The sequence below is a fragment of the Artemia franciscana genome, chromosome 3 (genome assembly GCF_032884065.1).
Source record: "Artemia franciscana chromosome 3, ASM3288406v1, whole genome shotgun sequence".
In the NCBI taxonomy this organism is placed as follows: Eukaryota; Metazoa; Arthropoda; class Branchiopoda; order Anostraca; family Artemiidae; genus Artemia; species Artemia franciscana.
Window position 1 is genome coordinate 8,150,682 of NC_088865.1, and position 20,196 is coordinate 8,170,877.

A 20,196-nucleotide genomic window follows, 5' to 3' on the forward strand; every position below is an offset into this window, starting at 1 on the left:
AGACATAAATTACCCACATATGAGCGGGGATGCCCCTCATAAATCTCCCTCTCTTTATGCTGAAATTTTAAAGTGCTTATACCATTCCAATAGCCCTTGCGCCTGGGCAGTCGTTCTTGAAGCATTGGGCGAAAAAACCAAACCTTAGTTTATGGAGCGAGGGAATGAGGAGGAGCAGCCCCCTCATATACGAAATAATTTCCATTCGGTTGAATTTTTTTTGCTAGTCATATAAAAACTATTTTTTATTACTTAATTTTTGTTAATCATTAGTATCATGTCAACGGTTACCCTAAATGTAAGGAGGGCTATCACCCTCTCAAACTTGGCTTAACAATGCTTGGAGAAAAAAAAAAGCTCAATTAGTTTATTAGCTTTTTGATGTGAAGTATAATTATCCAGAATCAACTATCGTCTCTGCAATAAGAGGACAGAAACGAGACACTCACCTTAACTCAACAGTTAGAGGATTAGAGGATTAGAAAATTAGAGGTTAAGTCTGAGATCATCCGAACATTGAGCACTCATCTTAACTTAGCACTTAAAGAATTAGTGGACTAGAATATTAGAAGTTAAATCCGATATCGTCCAAAAATGCATTGAATTTATAAGAAAAATAAGAAATTCCTTTACTTTGGGAATTTGGACCCTAGGCTTGTCAAATGTGCTGAATATTACCGCATATTTTCCATTAAAATAGTATCTGTTTTGGGGGAGTTTAATTCATATTTCAAAATATAAATTTTCATGCTATTATAACAACAATGATCAACTTTATAATCAATGTAGTTGGTATATTCAGAATTAGCGTAAATGGATTTTGCTGTTACATATTTGGTGAAAAAACGTCTTTTTTTCACTTTCGATTAATTTTGATTTGGGCAACTCTTTACTGGTTTCTCCCCTTACGTCCCTTTAATTTAACTCCTCCCTCTCCGCTGAAACTGTTCCATAAATAATCCAATTTTACATGCTGGTCACAGTGGTTCTGGTTTTGTACATCAGAATTACACCTTGACCAAGAAATGCCTGGCAACAATAAAAAGAGCAGAAATGGGTTCAAGAAATCGAAAATGGCTTAAAGCTTTTTTGCTGAAATTCTGACGAGGCTTTCATGCACAATTCTCTTGTGCGTGAACTGCAATGTGGAAAATTTTTTTCCTCCTCCCCCGTTCTTACACACCTACAACCTAATATCTTCTATTTCCAGAGAGCTTAAGTCTAGGCTGTAAATAAGTTAGCATCATGTTGACAGTATGCAATAAAATAAATGCAATAAATTTACGATAAGACGATCTTTTTAAAGAAAATTTTATTTTCTACGATTTAAAGTTACAAATATTAAATATTTTGATATCTAAAATAAATTTTGCAATTGTATAAATATGACTATAATATTTATTTCCAAGAAGTAATTAGGCTTGCCGTTGATATCAGTGAAGATTGAAATACAGTTATAATGCCCTGACGCGTTGTATAGTTTCTCATTTATGTCTTAGACGTGAAGATAGAATAAGGACTTAGAAAATGTCTAAGTCCTCAGGCCCAATGGAATTCAAGAACGTGTTTTGGCAAGTAAGAATTTTTTCACTAATGACTTTGCATTAATATACTTGAGAACGAAACTGTAGAAGCCCCAAAGACTGGCAAATCCTCCCTGCGTTCGCGGAACCCGATGATTAGTTTACAAACTTACCCCTATACCCTTTCTCCTTGTTCACGTTACAAAATTGCTCTAGAACACTCCTGAAGGCTATCCGATACAGACTGAAGATAACTGATGTTGCTGATCCTCGTGAATAGGAAGATAGGACAAAATGGCTTTACCATCTTTAGAGCGTATGATAGTTATTAGTCAATAATACCAGCAATTATATTCAGTTTTATTGGCCAACAAACGGAATTGACGATTAAGCAGACGCTCCAACTAAGACATCTAAATTACTTCTTTATAATTATAAAACTGCTTTTAGTTATTATGCTTCACTTTGTATGTGTATAAAACCCAAATAGTTTTTATTTCCTCTAGATTCTGGCTACTTTTTTTCATAAACCATCAATTTCGACCAATCATAACTCTTAAATCCTATATATGCTTTTTTTGGTCTCGCTAGCTGCTTAAAAACATAGAATGGGTTGATATAATACATAACGTTATAGGAATAATCGTAAAGATAAAAGAGCCTCGAAGATAGGGCCGGCCTTTCCTTTTCATTTGTACCTAAACAAGATATTCAAGGGAACAACGAAAATTTCGACTTTTGCCGATTAATTTGCCATGGGAACCCATTTGCTACGGGGCTCTCAGACATGCCAAATTTAACAGGACAGTTCTTGTCAAGATTACGCCACCTTCCAAGATATTTTCAACCATTTTAAAATTTTTGCTCTTGTGTAATATTTACTATACAAATAAAATATTTGTTTGTATTTAGTTCTATTTTTGTAATATAAAATATTTGTTGCTATTGATTATATTTTTGATATTTGTGCTATTGCTTGTGCTATTGCACAAATATTTGTACTAAATAAATTTTTGCTATTGAATTTTGGCGGGTAACTCATACAAATTAAATTCTTTTTCTGTAGAATTAAATGAAAAAATCCATTTTTTTCCTAATGTAGGCAAAGGGTGGAAAACAGAAATTGTTCCATACATGTGGGTGATGCCTTCCACAATTCTCTGCTTTTTGCGCCAAAGTTTTATATGGATTTACAAATACTTCTTATCCTATTCCAAGGTCAACTCAGGGGCAGATCCAGTATTTTCCCTAGGGGGGAGGGGAGTGCAATAGGTTGCTTCGATAAACTTGCGAAAAAAGAAATACCTGCAATTTAAGGGTAACCTCGACAATTATGTATAGTAAGTAGAGGTAGTGGAAATGATGGTAAATTTAATCTAAAATCTGGCCACGGTTAAAGTTCTAATAGAGCTGTTTATTAAAATGGTATAAAAATATTGATACAAAAAATAGTAAGTTATCAAGTCACCCCCCCCCCCATAAAAAAAAGCTTTTTCACCATCTATAAAAAATATGATATTTTATATTTTCTGCATGATTTTTGCCTTTGCACTTCTGACCGCTATAGCGAGTGAGTTAAGCTTTTTATTGTAAAAAAAAAAAAAAAAAAAAAAAAAAAAAAAAAAAAAAAAAAAAAAAAAAAAAAAAATCTTGAACCATTTTCAGAGGTCATTCACTCTTTGTGACAATTTGTATTGGTCAAACCATTTAGCATATCGCCTAACTTTGTGGACATCGCTTAGTAACTATGATAACAATGAAGAGTAGGAAATGAGGATAAAGATACAACTTGTATATTTGTAAAAGATATATATTAAACATTAAATGCTAGTTCTTTTTGGGGTGTAACAAGAAAAACTTTATAATGGCTAGTCCTGTCAGTCTAGAGTCCTGTCAGTTTAGATCTCTTCGTTAGTATTTCCTCTTTTGTTCATCCTAAGATATTCGAATAAAGACCAAAATCTTCAGAAAAAATATGAACTCTAATAAAGATGCATGTAGGTATGTGTATCAAACTAAGTATATGAGTCGAAATACTCCTTACAAAACAAATAATTATGTTTGTTATTTTGATATTTGATAGGCATAGATTGGTGACTTAAATTCTCAGGGTTTCGAGCTGTGGTAGATTTCTAATTAATTCTTTTCAATCTGAAGATTTTCAGACATTAGTTCAACATTTTAATATCGATATGTCTGTCGAGCACAACAATGAAAACTTAAAAATTTGACTCAGATTTTGCATTAAATAAGAGAATTGTTCTGTATTTTTTTTTTATTTATAAACAACTAATCGTGGAAATATGTTTGGATGGCATGTATCAAAATAAGTATAAGAATCCCCAGCGGTTGTATTGCAGTTTAGACAATTTTATGCACAAATATATGCAACCCCTATAAAAACATAACTATATTTTGTAACCGGTTGTTATTGAGAAGGTGAGAAATTCTGAAGCAATATTGTAGATTGTAGTTGCATTCTGTTCCTGCGGTTAACTCAATCTGTGGAAATTTCCACTTTTTATCAACATTTTATTGGTAAATACTTGAAAAAAAAAATCGATGTCATTCCACTGATTCAAATTGAGAATTCAGAGACCCATCTATAAAAGCTAGATGAAAAAAAAAATAAACATATAACTATTTGCCTTCTTTTATAAACACTTTTCACACATTTATTCTTCGCTAATGGTTACTCCGACCTTTGAAGGAGTATTTCGACTCATAATCTTAGTATTTTGGTATTTGTATTCGTTTAATGAAATAGCTATCGTAGCACTAAAAAATTAACGCTAAATTACGCTACTTTTACAATCACAAAATGGTCACTAGTTAGATACACTTACGAAATATGGCACAACTTTCAATTCACTTGTTAAATGCTCTTAGGAAATATGGTACAAAGGAGTTTGCGAATTTGTTCGTACGACACTTGGCTGGTTCTAGTTTGTTATAATGCCTAGTATGTCTGCTGATTGATGCGGAGGGTGGAAGTATGGATCGGTGCTTCTCGTTTGTTAATACTGGTTTCCCTAATTTCATTATTAGCTCATATCTTCGATTGAATAAGGTGGGCAAGTTCATGAGCTCAAGGGCACTTTCGTAGTTTTAAGTATATACTTATATGAACCTTTATTAAAGTTCTAAATAGTTTTACCTTTATTTTAATATTTTAGGATGAACAGAGGAGGTGATGTGTCATATAATGCAGAGCTTTGATTAGATGAAAATAGGCAGTAAAGTGGCCACCATTTGCTCACCAAAATCCAAAACTTAAATTAATACTTTTTGCACTTCTCATACATTTACTTTGTATTATGCAAACCCCCTAAGAAGCAACAATGTTGTAAAAACCCACTTCGCAAAAAAAAAACAAACAACAAAACAGACAGCCAATAAAAGTAATAATACCAATTTCTTCGCCTCAGTGCCATAGCAAGACTCGAAAACAAATTTTTGACAATAATAGAAAAGTAAAAATTTTGATTTTCAGCCCCTTTGTGACAGCACAATCCTGAAATATTATTTCGACAGCCTAAACAAGTTAGGATTTTAAATTTCCCCTCCTGGTTATTACGAAATAAAGATTTTTTACCTCCTATTTGGCTTTTGTGGTAATGCGGACAGGTTCCCTTGCTACATCTAAATTTAATTAAATACTCTTTGGCGGTATGCGTCATTAGTAAAGTCTAACGGAGACCGCTCAAAGCAACTGAAACCTTGTTTTAAACTTATTTGCAAAAAGAAACCGTCTTAATAATCAAAAACTAATTAAAAGCTCAACTATTAAAATCTAATTAAAAAAAGTGTAACTTTCGTCCCAAACCAAACCAGAGCAAGCGGTCCCAACCACAAATCCACCACTCTATCAGGGGGGCCGCTCCCCGTGCCCCCTGGATCCACCACTGGGTCAAATTTGGCAGAAAGAGTGAGGGTTGAGCAAAATCAGCCTCGTCACACAGAGAATAAATTTTGTTCGTTTTAAGATTTAGTGTCACTCTTTACTTTCATTTGAACAAAAGTTGTTTATTATTTAACTTCTGTTATTTCTTAATATCACATCAAGAACTATCCTAAATGCAAGGAGGGCTTCTACCTTCTCAAACTCGATTCTCTAAGTCGAAGTTTAACTTTTGTGCAACAACTAGTTCGGGAAAAAAAAGCTCAATTTGCGCATTCGCTTTAGTCACCCCTGAAATAAGGTATAGTTATTCAGAATAAACTATTGTCACTACAATAAAAGGTTAGCTTTCACCCTAACAGCACTCGTGCTGTATGCTTCACCAATATTCATCCATACGTAAAATCATCTGAATAGTCATTCAATTTTTAGGAGAAATAAAAAAGTTTCTACTGTTTTTGGATAGTGGCTTAAGGATTCTCATACATGTTGAATTTCATTGCATAATTTCCGTTAAAATAGTACCCACTTTTGGGGTACTTTAATTGTTGTTTCTAAAATCGTCTAAATTTTGTGTGTGGTAAGAACTATGATGAACAACTTTATAATTACAAAAAAAGTTTTGCGTATTTAGAATCAGCGTAAATATTAGATTTTGTTGTTGTATACACATATTGAAATCAAAACTTTGTTGTTTTTTTTTAGTTCGGCTTCTATTAACAAGGATAGATCTTTACTAACACCTTGCCACTGCGAAGTGTTTGATCCAAGCTTCTCGTAAATATATAGGAGAGTTACAACTCCCTCCTTTATTTTCAAATTCATACATAGTATTCTTATAGCAGGGTATCGATAATGACAACTATCCCAGAAAGTTTCATCTCTTCAAATACTCACAAGGGGGAGAGGGGGGGGGGTTGCACATGTAAAAAAATCACGAATCATTATTTCCAAGATTTTTAAGAAGAGTTCTTCGAGCAAATATTATTTTACAGGGAAGTATGCTGTTAGCTCTGGGAGTGGATCTGGGGGAGGAGAGCAATTTTCCGAGAAGAAAAAGAAGACGAAAGAATGTATATAAATAGGAAGATGAGAAATAATTGCATTCAAGTCTTGGTGAAAACAAAGCTCCTGGTAGCCCTTGAGCCCCTCACCTGGGAAATTCCCGGGTGACGCTCATGATAACCCCTCCCCACTTCTGTATCTTTTCTTGCAATGAACATGTGAATGCATTCTTTTATGTTACAAAGGAAAAAAAACTCCACAGTAAGGGGGAGATATCTCTTTTAGCAGCCGTGTTACAGGATTAGTCCAAATATATTCTCGGGAAAGAAGAGATTAGAGATTAGTGAAATTAATATTAATTTCCAACACCCCCCCACCCTAAACCTTCTTCTATATTTATCTAAAAGGTTACTAAAAATTAAAATGTTTGGGCATAAAGACGCACTTTTTTAGGCTTCGGGTACACTTTCCCCACCGATACAAAGATCCAACGGCCCTCGTAAATAATGGTGGCTGCGCAGTTATACACCAATGTATATGATTTTATCAAGCCTCAAATGAATTAGCTTAGCTAAATTAAGCTCTAAAATAAATACCTGTGTTAACCTTTTGTTTTGCAAGATCTACGTTCATCTTTAGGAACGAATGTGCCACTGGGTGGCATTACCACCTCTGAAACTGAGAAGCTCAAAATATATTTTTACTTTTGATAATTTTAAGTTGATCGCCTGTCACAAAATTTTGACTAGACAGCTTTTTGATACCCTCATCCAAAATTATTGTTTTGCGCCGAGACAATCTTTTTTGCTTCTGAAAAAGAGCACAAGAAATTTCTATTTCCTTTCTAACGAGCCTTCTCCTGAGGTTCTAGGACCATTGAGTCCATATGATCATCCTTGGAGGAAAAAATTAAAAACTAATTAACACAAACAATTTCATAATCTTTCTTTTTCTAGAGAGGGACTTAATATGCTGAATTTGATGCTGTAATTTTCATCAAGATTTTCCCCCTTTTTCCAAACTTCCCTAGATTAGTACCTTTTTTCGGGATAACTTTAAACTTAATGAGTTTTAATATATGGAATCGCCGTAAAAAATCAATTCTTTTGATGTGTATATTGTAATCAAATTTCTATTTTTTAGCTATTGCCACGAGTCGATCCCTACTTACAGCTCATTATTGCAAACAATTTGATATGCTGCAGTAAGCTTAATTAACCAATCATTTGATCAATGATCAATTTGATCCATCTTTTGATCAATTTGATCAATTGCCTCCATCTTTTATAAAATCCCAGTAGGTGAAAAAAAAATGAATGTGATAACTCTACCAAGCGTAATTTTTTGACGAGTAAATTTAAATTAATTACTTTTGTAAAATTGAAATCAGTTTTGGAATTTGATTCTGTTGTTGCAGGTCTGGTTAAGACAGGTTGGGTGCGACCAAATGGGCAATGTCATATAAATTGCATTCACCCAGCTTAAGAAATTTCCCAGATTTCGACCCTATCTGGGATTTCATTGAAAAAAAAGCCTAAGTGTATGGTCAAGTAACCGGTCTATTGTGTCATATATATTAATTTCAAAATTCCATTATCTAGAAATTTCGTTATTACTAAAATTCAGTTGAAAAGGATTACAAATTCACAGGGGGAAAGAAATATTTTTAGCGAAAGAGGTTTATTTTTCTACAATGATCTGAAACAGAGATGAACTGAGTATTGCGAACATGCAGACAGGTTTTTCATCTGGTGACATAAAATCCAGCTGCAGACATAAAATCCTGCTGCCGAAGCGAAATTCAAATTCTGGCCGGAATCAGGTACATTGAGACTTAAAAGTTGTTTTCAAACAGTTCGTGGCAACGAACTGTAGTAAGGAGCGACCCGACTCAGTAGTAAACGAAGCTCTAAAAAACTGAATTTTGATACTAAAATATATATTAAAAGAATCGGATTTTCATGCTGACTTTAAATATATAAGTTTCATCAGATTTAGTCTTTGTTATCAAAAGTTACGGACCTGAGAATATTTGCCTTATTTTGGAAAATAGGGGGAAACACCCTATTTTATTATATATTATATATATATATATATAGCCTATATATATATAATATTATATTATATATTATATTATATTTTATTATATTTATCATATATTTATTACAAAAGTCACATAATCTTAACGAAAACCACACCATCGCATTCAGCGTATCAGAGAACCCTGTTGCGAAAATTTCAAGCTCCTATCTACAAAAATGTAGAATTTCGTATTTTTTGCCAGAAGACAGATCACGGGTGCGTGTTTATTTGTTTGTTTGTTTGTTGTTTTTTTTTTCCTGGGGTCATCGTATCGACCAAATGGTCATAGAATGTCGCAAGAGGGCTCATTCTAATGGAAATAAAAAGTTCTAGTGCTCTTTTTAAGTGACCAGAAAATTGGAGGGCACTAAGTCCCCCTCCCACCCTCATTTTTTACCCAACTTCAACGGATCAAAATCTTGATATGGCTATATTGTCAGCATAGTCAAAAACCATAATAACTACGTCTTTGGCGATGACTTACTCCCCCACAGTCCCCGGGGGAGGAGCTGGAAGTTACAAACTTTGACCATTGTTTACATACAGTAATGGTTATTGGGAAGTGTACAGTCGTTTTCAGGGAGATCTTTTTGGTTTGGAGGGGGGTCGAGGGGAGGGGGCTATGTGGGAGGACTCCTTGGAGAAATGTGTCATGGGGGAAGAGAAATTCAATGAAAAGGGCGTAGGATTTTCTAGCATTACTATAAAATAAAACAATGAAAAATAAACAGGAAAAAGTTTTTTAGTAGAAGATTGCTTACTTTTCCTTAAACTACCATATTAACACGATTGTGTATGCTTGTGAGACCTTTGGGTAAGCGCCCATTGCCCTCAAGCATTAACACATATTTTGTCCTCTAGTACTCTCTATTTTGGTGTGTAGTTGAAAAGTTCCTAACATCCAATCTATATATATAAAAATAAGTTGTCTGTCTGTCTGTGGGTCTGTGGATCTGTGGATCAGGTGACGTCATGTTTCGGCTGACGTCATGAAATTAGTTGCCGTCATTTTTGTTATGACGATGCTTAGTATATTGTAAAACACATTAATTTGGTTAATAATATACCATTTAAAACACCAAAATGAACATGCTGGAGTAGTCACTCGGTGAGAGAGGGTGTCAGAACGGAGAATGAAGGTCCCAGGTTCAAATCCTGGTTAGGCTAAAAAAGGTAAAAAACTAAAAACTAAAAAAAAAAACTGAAAAAACTAAAAAAAGGCAAAAACTACAAAAAAAACTAAAAACTAATAAAAAAATGGGATGGAGAATCCCAATAGATCCGCAATAGAAGAATGGGACGGAAGGAGCGACTCAGAACAAGCTCATTAAAAGTAGCAGCACCATTTAATAGCTATAAAAACAAATCGCAAGGATTATCAGTATAAGCCGCCAATAAGCTTGTCTTACTGGTCCGATATAGCGCGTAGCTAAAATACAGGAAAGCTAATAAATGGATATAACAAGATATTTAAAAAAATCTAGGGGACGTGACCCCTGCTAGTGGATCGGTGCGACTAAAAGGTTTGAAAAGGGGAATTATTGACCCCTAGCCTACTATCCCTTTTAAATATTTATGTTTTGATGATGCTCCCAGTCCTTCGAGATTTTGATGAGCTCATCCCTCTCGCCTTCAAATATAAGGTTCCCTCCAAAATAAATTCCTATACAGGCTTGTCTACTCGCTCCAAGGATCTTACGATGAATTGCAGACTTATTTTATTCAGACAGATATTGCCGTAAGTATATTCTAAAGTTATAAATCGGGAACTTGAAACAGAAATCAGGAAGAAATGCGAGGATCTCACTAAAATTGGGCCCTCGCTATATAAAGTAGCGAGGTACTCCTTTGGACATAAACTCGGGCAATCTAAAATAAGGCATCTAAAATAAGAATAGCCATTTGCTACTGTCATTACCTTGTAAAAATCAAAAAATAAAATAGATGGCGAAATAGTATCTCCCAATATACGTAGAACAGCAATTGATACTTTTTGAATGTTTAATATCTTGTGTCTGTACATTTTGGCTCTTGATGGGGAATGGGGGGTAATGTATCAAGAAACACTTGTCTTCCATTTCCTTCTATATTCACAATTGACTTCTATTTTCCTGGCATAGTGATTTTAGCAACTGTTTTTCTGTACTGGTACCCTAGATGCATGGAGGCACTATCATGTTATCTGTGTCGCTTTACTGGGTTTCCGAAGCACAGAAATTAGCAATCCACACTCTTGTTTCTACACACCTTTAAATTCCATGGGTAGCGAAGTTAGCAAGGCAATGATGTCTCGGCTTTAGATTCAAAGAGACCCTCAATGCTTTTCAGCTAATAAAGAACAGCAGATGGAACCACAGATATAAAAATAGGAAAAGAGGCCAAGATTCTCGATAGTTGATCTCATTTATTCCATTCTTATGTAATACAAACTCCAGTATAAACATACAGCGAGATTCCTGGTTAGCGGACAAATCTTGACGTTAATTTTGCAGAATTTGGTATCTATTTTTTTTTCGGTGAAAGACATCAAGCAATTTCACAAATGTCGCGAATCAATACAGTCTGGATGTTCATTCAAATGTTGCGCTTTACGATTATTCGAAAAATTGGAAAAAATGTACTTATAGACCGTACCTATTGTCTAAGAAGGCCGTACCTATTTGCACACAGACGATTATTCGAAAAATTGGAAAAAGGTAGTTATAGGCTCGAAAAAGCATTACGCACAACATGCAAGAACATTTCGAATATATACAAACAAGTTGGTTCAAATATGACATCGATGTTATTGAAGCACTTTTTTTAGGTTCTAGAGATGTTCACAACGGAAATTGCGTTTGGTCAAACTTATTCATGATATGCTGTAACAATTATAATTCTATCTTTGTATAAAACTTTTCATATAACCAACGGAAGTGCAATTAGCATGATCAAATGACCCTTCTCCAGTTTGATGGAAAAACGAGGTAAAAGTTGAAATTTAGCATTTTTCATTGTTTAAATTAGAGACAATTGTTTATGCTATTGCAGTTCCAAAAACTGGAAATCAAACATCGTTCCTATCTAGCTTTAGCACAGAACACACAACCATAAACCATGCAAATAAATCATTAATTTGTGACTCTTTATGAGGAGTGCACTATCTGTAAAATTATGTTTATTTTAAACAATAAGATATTAATATTTCTAGTTTTGCAGAAGTCAAACAAAATTTCAAAAAAAATTTTCATGTCAGTAGTATAATCTGTTTCTAATGAGCAGATTATAAAATTGACAATAAAACTTTTAAAGTAATATTTTCATTGAAAATTTAGCTCTTACTATCTGATCGTCAATGAAAATCAAATTGTGAAGTCGAAGTTAGTCGTGGTAGTCGGCGTTGACAACTTTGCTCCTAGGAACAGTTATCAGGTTGGACTGTCGGAATGCGCTTAAAATTCCAAATTAAAAAACAAAAAATCGATTTGAAATTTACCATAAAAGGTGAATATCCTTCAATTATTTTTCTAGATTTTTGGGTGATTTGATATAACCTAACCCCATTTCCTTAATATGTCAACTACCCAAATAGTCTACCAGTGGATTAATCGCTCTTCTTGCGAAAACGATTAAAAACCAAAATGTTTCAAATCCCTTCGTGTATGTAAACAAACACATAATAAAGCGAAAGTCACAAATGGTATGACTAGCCAAATCACACACCAAAAAGAAAGTTTCATCCTCTAACCAAACGAAGAAAATCATAACATTTCAGACCATCCCCAATGTTATGTACGGAGGGAAAAGCCAAATTCCCACTAAAGAGATTACTTTTTCTAAATTACTACGTCAAATATCGTATTTTTTCGTTGAGAGTTTAGATTCATCAATATTTTTGCATTGCTCCAGTACATTACTGACTTTCAAATCCCCCGAAAAAAAATCGGAGGTGTTCGGTTCAAATATATCGGCAGCAAACTTATCTTCTGACTGCCACGCAGAGTCGATGCAAAAATTCGTTTCATTTCATCCATATTAATCAATTCTATTATAATTCCAGTTTTTCGTCGCAGCTTGTGCTTCAGTTGGCTCTTTTGCCTTGGGATATGACGACGGTTGGGGATCGCCAGCAGGCCCCAGTATTAGGGACGATTTAAGCGTAAACGCAACAGCAACTGATCTAGACTGGATAGGTGAGGCAGCATGAACTATGTCAGTATGACTAATAAAGCTATATCTTCCTGCTCAAAATTAAATAAAATATATATCATTTTCATAGTCTTACAACAAAGTGAGAAAAATTCTTTTACAAGAACTTTTTTTCTAAGGATTTAAAAAGTATTTCCAAGTATGGAAAATAGTAGTATTAGGTCTGCAATAATCTATTGTAGATCAAAATACAAAAGAGTAATCAGCAGTACAAGAAAAGCTAAGCTTGCGAGGGCATCGTGCTAAGCAACAACAAATAAAAAAAAATATAATAGGACTGAATAAATAAAGTGAATATTTCTTTATATAAGATACGAGAAAAAGAGGATGAGTAGAAAATACCACTTCAATTACGTTTACATAAATAACAAACATGATGTTTTTAACAAGGATGATATTCAATGTTATCATGTTCCTCCATACTGTAGCACCTAGTAATGGACGATATGGCTTTCATGTATTCTTTCTTTCACCTGCTGTTTTAGAAACTTGAGAGGAGGCTCTTTCAATTGGAAACCGACATTTCTAGTGCCCATTTTTAAAGTTGAAAACTACAGGTTTTAAAGTAAGATAAAATTTTTTGCAAAAAACGATATTTTTGGCAGCAGAGTCAATATTCATATTGACGCCGAAAAAAATCTAGTAAAATGTAATAGCTTCAAAAATTAAGTTCGCCCTAAAAAAAATGAAGACCACACTGCTTTTCCATCGTAGAAACAAACAATAGGTAAAGCAATTGGGAATTTCTTAGACAGTAAAACTTGCTCAAACACATTGTGGAGATTTGGTTCTTTTTTTCGAGAGTTTCAAGTTTTAATGTTACTCTTTATTTTCAGTTTAAAAAAACTTGTTTTTTTTTATTTAATCTCCTTTAAGCATGACTCAATCATAGTTTTAATAGATGTTTCGGGAAAAACACATTTTGGGGAAAATTGATTTTCTTTTATACATATTAAAATGACACAATCAAATGAAGCTTATTGCAGCTAAGCTGCGATTATTTGGTTTAAGCTGATTAGTCATAATTAATTATTTTTAATTGTTTTCAGTTAGTGGCATACCCATTGGGTCAACAATTGGTGCAGTTTTGGCTTTCGTTTCAACGAATTATGTTGGAAGACGAGGAACTATGCTTCTCATTTCTCCATTTTACATTTTGGCTCACCTTTTAACAGTTCTAACAACCAGCCCAACTCAAATATTCATTGGTAGAATTCTCACTGGTATGGTTGACATTTCAACTACAATGGCATCTCAAATTTATGTAGGTTACTTCAATCTCCTTCGATTTTTTTAACCCTGAGAAGCAGAGTCGTATGGCTCCTGAAAGTTTTTTGATGCTCAAATGGTTCTAATACAACTTTTTACTAAGAATTTGAGAATGCACTTAGAATGTTATCATAGCCGACAATTTCTGCGTAATAATTTTTTTAAGTTAGTTCTGTTCTGATTTTTGCAATTTTTACCTTTTGTTTTTATTGCTGCAAAAAATCTTTTAATTTTTTTTTGCTTAGTTTTAAAGCTAAATCAGAGTTTTTAATACCATCAATTTTGCTTATTTGTTTAAAAAAAATAGTAGTTGGATTTTCAGTTAATATAAAAAAAAGCGGGAGCAGAACTATTATCGTAATATTTTTGAATTCACCGTTGAACTTTCATCTAAATCATAAAATTTTGTTTCTTTAACCAATAAATGTGTAATTTGGTGCCTTGGTATGAATTAGGATGTCGTTGATAAATTCTAAACTTAGAGAAATCCAACTTTTCGGGAAAGTTTTCAAACGAAGCTTTGTTAAAAATAACAGAATATATAACCAGTTTTTTTTAGCTCCGTATTCTTAGGCTCATTCTTGAGGAGTTAAAAAGATTATTTACCATAAAATTAAAGGTAATTCTGAATAAGAAAATAAACATTTTTTAGTAACCCTTTTTTTAGTAAGTTTTTTTTAGTAGTTTTTTTTTTTAGTAAGCCCCTTTTTTAGTAGCATGTGTTTCTGCAATAATTGTTTTTGCTGCTAAACTTCTCGGTCGCGGGAAAAAAAAGGAAAAACAAAAAGAAAAAAAATAATGAGTGCTAACTGATTTGGCTGTTCCGTTCACAAAATTGTATTATGAAACCGTCTTAGACAATTAAAATTTATTTTCCTGCAAAGGGACGAATCCAAATGGTTATAATACAAGAACTAAAAAAAGAGTACGCAAAAATCATTTATTATAGAAAAATTACTAATTACATTTTAAAATTTATTTAAAAAAACTCTTATATATTCAATTATTTTAGTTTTTGATCCAAACAAAAAGTTTAATTTATTTACCCGTTGTTAAATAAAGTTATATAGTACCAGAGTTTATTTAAGTAGTATTTTTCATAGAATTTCAACTGCTTGCTTTTGTGGTTTAAAATATTTCATACTTAGAGCCTACATACTGATGCAAGTATGCAAATTTGATTGAGAAAATGTATCCTTAAAATATTGTAATAAAAAGAACACGTTTGAGAATGTTTTTGTTTTAATAAACCTTAAGCAAGCCTTTAGTGTTAAAAAACGGGGGTTAATGTGACGGAATCTATCTTTCCCCCTCGTCTAAAGGGTTACACCTGTTTTTTTATTTTCATATAATTTTTTATTTAATTTGTTTAAGGATCAGTTCTTCCTTCATTCGTTCCCACCCAATCCAAAGGTTGTACAACAGCTCACATGGCTCTTAATTTTTTTTTTTCAATTTTACCTATTCAAGTGAAACTCATCTGCAATTTTTTAATGTTTTAATTTTAGTTCATGAATTTTAATTTTTTTTCAAAGAAAGTATGCAGATTCCATGCAAACAGGCTTGTGTGCAAATTAAGCCCTTTAAGGTTGTGAAACTCAAAATAATCTAATATATTACAATACACCTCTTATATATATATATATATATATATATATATATATATATATATATATATATATATATATATATATATATATATATATATATATATATATATATATATTATATATATATATATATATATATATATATATATATATATATATATATATATATATATATATATATATATTAGCTGTTGGGGTGGCGCTTCGCACCACCCCGACACCTAGATGGTGGGGGCGCTTCGCGCCCTCCCAAGCCCCCTCGCGCGCGTAAGTCGTTACGCGCCATATTAGTTTCGCGCCATTGTAGTTGTGTCCCTATGTCCCACCTTTAAATAAAGATATATATATATATATATATATATATATATATATATATATATATATATATATATATATATATATATATATATATATATATATATATATATATATATATATATATGTTTTAACTACGTAAAACTTGCGAATATACAACATTCTTTGCTGTCTGTTACGTAATTAATTTAATTTCTGTACGTTTTTGAATTAATGCATGTTTGAATTTGGCTCTCCGCGCATAAATTATTAAAATGAAATTTGCATATTAATTCTTTTTTTGGCTAAATGGCTTTCTCTTAGTTTTGATCAGACGATTTTGAGAAATAAGGGGTGGGAAAGGAGGCCTAGTTGCCTTCCAATTTTTCGGTTACTTAAAAAGGCAACTAGAACTTTTAATTTTTAACGAACTTTTTTATTAGTAAAAAATGTACGTAACTTAAGAATTGACTTACGTAACAAACTTTTGTATTCTTATATTTTTATTATGTATATGAGGGGGTTTGTACCTTCGTTAATATCTCGCTCTTTACACTAAATCTTAAGTTTTGTCCCAATTCTTTAAGAATGACGCCTGAATCAGAAAGGCCGTAGAATAAATAGTTGAAATTACTAAAAATACTTTAGCATAAAGAGCGAGGTATTTATCTCCTCCTAAATACCTCACTCCTTATGCTAAAGTATTTTTAGAACCTCTCATATGCGTAATAATCTCTGTTCGTTTTAAGTTTCAATGCTACTCCTTACTTTCAATTGAAAAAACGTTTTCATGTTTATTTTTTCATTTTTTTTTATAGTAATGCAAGAAAATCCTGCGCCCTTTTCATTGAATTTTTCTTCCCCCATGACATATTCCTCCAAGAAAAAATCCTGCCACATAGCCCCCTCCCCTCAACCCCACCCTCCCCCCCAAACCAAAAAAATCCCCCTGAAATCGCCTGTACACTTCCCAATAACCATTACTGTATGTAAACACTGGTCAAAGTTTGTAAATTGCGGCCCCTCCCCCAGGGATTGTGGGGGAGTAAGTCATTCCCAAAGACATAGTTATTATGGTTTTTGACTATGCGGAACAAAATGGCTATCTCAAAATTTTGATCCGTTGACTATGGGAAAAAATGAGCATGGGAGGGGGCCTAGGTGCCCTCCAAATTTTTTGGTCACTTAAAAAGGGCACTAGAACTTTTCATTTCCGTTAGAATGAGCCCTCTTGCGACATTCTAGGACTACTTGGTCGATATGATGACCCATGGGGAAAAGAAAAAAACAAAAACAATAAATAAACACGCACCCGTGATTTGTCTTCTGGCAAAAAATACGAAATTCCACATTTTTGTGGATAGGAGCTTGAAATTTTCGCTATAGGGTTCTCTAATTTGTCGAATGCGATGGTGTGATTTTCGTTAAGATTCCATGATTTTTAGGGGATGTGTCCCCCTATTTTCCAAAATAAGGCAAATTTTCTAAGGCTCGTAACTTTTTAGTACAAAGACTAAATTTGATGAAAATTATATATTTAAAATCAGCATGAAAATTCAATTCTTCTGATGTATCTTTTAGCATCAAAATTCCAATTTTTAGAGTTTCGTTTACTATTGAGCCGGGTCGCTCCTTACTGCAGTTCGTTACCACGAACTGTTTCATATTTATCTTGTCAAACTACTGATAAAATTACTGTCAAATTAGTTGACAATTACTTCCAATTTAAGCATGGTAGTCTTGTTGCACCACGAATAAAGGAAACGTTGCACCACGAAAAAATACAATAAAAAATATACCAGAGAATACCACGACTATGGGAATCAAGGGTTTCAGACTCCAAAATTACATCAGAAACGGCTAAATAACACCCAATAGTAGAGTACAATTTGACCAGAACATGTCTCTTATATTTTTCTCGGTTTGCAAAATTTCTTGCATAATCCCTCTTGATTTTTGTTTACTTTATCCAACTCCTACTATGAATATTTCTCTTAATTAATGTCAAATTAGTTGACAATAACTTTCAACTTAAGCAAGGTTTTTGCACCACAAAAAACTAACTATAATAAGAAAAAAGAAACACAGATACAAGTAAAGAAGTTTTCTCATTTTAGACAAGTGAAATTGCTACACCAGAACTGCGAGGAGCTGTTTCAAGCCTTCCTTCTGTCGCTCTTGCACTTGGAATCCTTGTCTGCTACGTCATTGGGGCATTTGTGGACTGGAGGGTTCTAACCCTTTGTCAGCTTGCATTTCCAATTGCATATTTGTCAATGTGGTTTCATCCTGAATCTCCTGTTTGGCTTTTGAAGAAAGGGAGGGTGGATGATGCCCAAAAAGCCCTGAAAAGGCTCCGTGGACAGTAGGTTTTGAATTTTTTATATTTCTGTACTTTTGTGTGCTCTAGAGACTAAAATATTACCGCAAAACAGTATAAATAGTATAACAGTATAACAGTGTCATGGTACAGCATATTTTATCTCTGCACGTTTTTCTCTCTCCACAAAGAGCTCTACAAATTCCCAATATATTCTCTTATTGACAGGGATACTGATATATCAGAAGAGCTGTTCAGAATAAAAGAGAATTGTGACAGAGAAGCTGCGAAGCCAAAATTTCATATTCGGGAGATACTTGTGCCACTTTTTTTCCATCCTGTATTGCTTTTGGTGCCTTTGGTGTTTCTTCAAATGTTTTGTGGATATGGAGCAGTGGTCTACAACTCGGTAACTTTTAAATTTTATTGTTGTTTTAACGAATGCTAGGCAATGTGACGTTGTAGTGAACTAAACACTAGGGTAACAATTTCTTAAATAAAATGTATGCTTGATAAGTTTTTCATTTAAAATAAACTTAAAAAAAATTCCTACTACTTAGAAGAATTGAAAAAAAAAAAATTAAGAACTGGATCTTGATTGCCCCACACTTCACCTTCATAACTAAGATGACTGAATACAACAAATAAATCTTGATTCATAGTTTAATATATATGCTGTTATTCATTCCTGAAAGTCGTAATAATTTACAGCTTTCCTGAAAGTCGTGAATCTTATTGCTGTTTTAACGAATGCTAGGCAATGTAACCTTGTAGTGAACTAAAATAAACACTAAGGTAACAATTTTCTAAAAAAAATTATGCTTGTTAAGTTTTACATTAAAAAATAAACTAAAAAAAATTCGTATTAATTACAAGAATTGAAAATATTACGAAAATATTAAACCCAGTTTAAAATGGGTTTTTTCAGTGAATCTACTCTTTACTGAAAATAAAAAATATTTTAAATGTTTTCGCATTGTTCAACTTTAATAGACGTTCAGAAATGAATATTAATTTGCATATAAAAGTGTCCATCCTCATTCTATTGTTTTGTTCATTAATCTTGGTTATAATTGTTTTTTTCTTTTTTTTTTTTTATTATGAGAAATAAAAACCCATAGCTTGAAATCATGATTGTTTTCATTATACAAATTATGTTCTGTTCCTTAAAAAACACGGGGGTCGTCAGCACTCCACTTAGTTTCTGCTCGTTTTGAGTTTGACTCGGTTTTTTTTATTGCAGTTTCTATTCGTTTTCGGTTTCATTTTTTGATTGATGGTGATTTAAGGTAGTTTAACACTAACTTAAAAAAATATTTCATTTTATTTCTGCTAATCTTCACTTTAATGTGTTTTTTTACGTTTCTGAAAACTTCTTCTCGTGGAAAAAGTATTTTATAATTAACTACATATAAAAGCAAAGTAAACCTTACGATTATACCTATTTTACTCTAATATGACACATGCATCTCCTTAAATGTCACAAAATAAATATAATTTCTCTGATTTGAAAAAAATGTATAAACTAATGATAACCTTCATCAATTAACTATGAAGATATTTACTATCATATTAACTATGAATCTAAGAAACCTCATTCTAATATGACATTCAAATCTCCTTAAACATCAAAGATATTGCCTACAACGGTTCTGATCTGCTCATATAAATAGTCTTCAAAACAGGAAATACGTTCTAAGAAAGTGTATTTTGTGAAAATGTGAACCTTAAGCATAAAAAAATTCCGCAACAATTCTATTTATCTAAATGTTGACTATGAATCGTCTCTACCAACTATCTTTAACCTAAGAAAGTGTGATTTACTCTCATATGACATATTGATCCCTTTTAAATATCAAATTATTAAACATTAAATGAAATTATTAAAATATCAATAATTTAAATATTAAATATCCAAAAAATTTCTAAAATAGCTCTGACTAACTAAAATGTATTCCACGAGATGCCTCAGTGAAGTGAATATAACCAAAGAATGTATTAATT

General features: G+C 32.7%; 1 protein-coding gene across 1 annotated transcript; it reads left to right on the top strand.

Annotated features, from left to right (window-relative positions):
- Nucleotides 1-1,466: 1,466 nt before the first annotated feature.
- Nucleotides 1,467-18,668, top strand: LOC136024612 (facilitated trehalose transporter Tret1-like). Its single transcript, XM_065700045.1, has 5 exons — nt 1,467-1,575; nt 12,551-12,683; nt 13,749-13,963; nt 17,990-18,237; nt 18,421-18,668. The coding sequence occupies exons 1-5, from the start codon at nt 1,528-1,530 to the stop codon at nt 18,638-18,640; spliced, it is 864 nt and encodes a 287-aa protein (XP_065556117.1). The 5' UTR covers nt 1,467-1,527; the 3' UTR covers nt 18,641-18,668.
- Nucleotides 18,669-20,196: the final 1,528 nt, after the last annotated feature.

Bases quoted from the DNA above. Each gene is read 5' to 3' on its own strand.
- LOC136024612 (XM_065700045.1), top strand. From the start codon at position 1,528: ATGTCTAAGTCCTCAGGCCCAATGGAATTCAAGAACGTGTTTTGGCAA. The intron at 13,964-17,989 runs GTAGGTTACTTC...TTCTCATTTTAG, and splicing joins CAATGGCATCTCAAATTTAT to ACAAGTGAAATTGCTACACC. The intron at 18,238-18,420 runs GTAGGTTTTGAA...TCTTATTGACAG, and splicing joins CTGAAAAGGCTCCGTGGACA to GGATACTGATATATCAGAAG.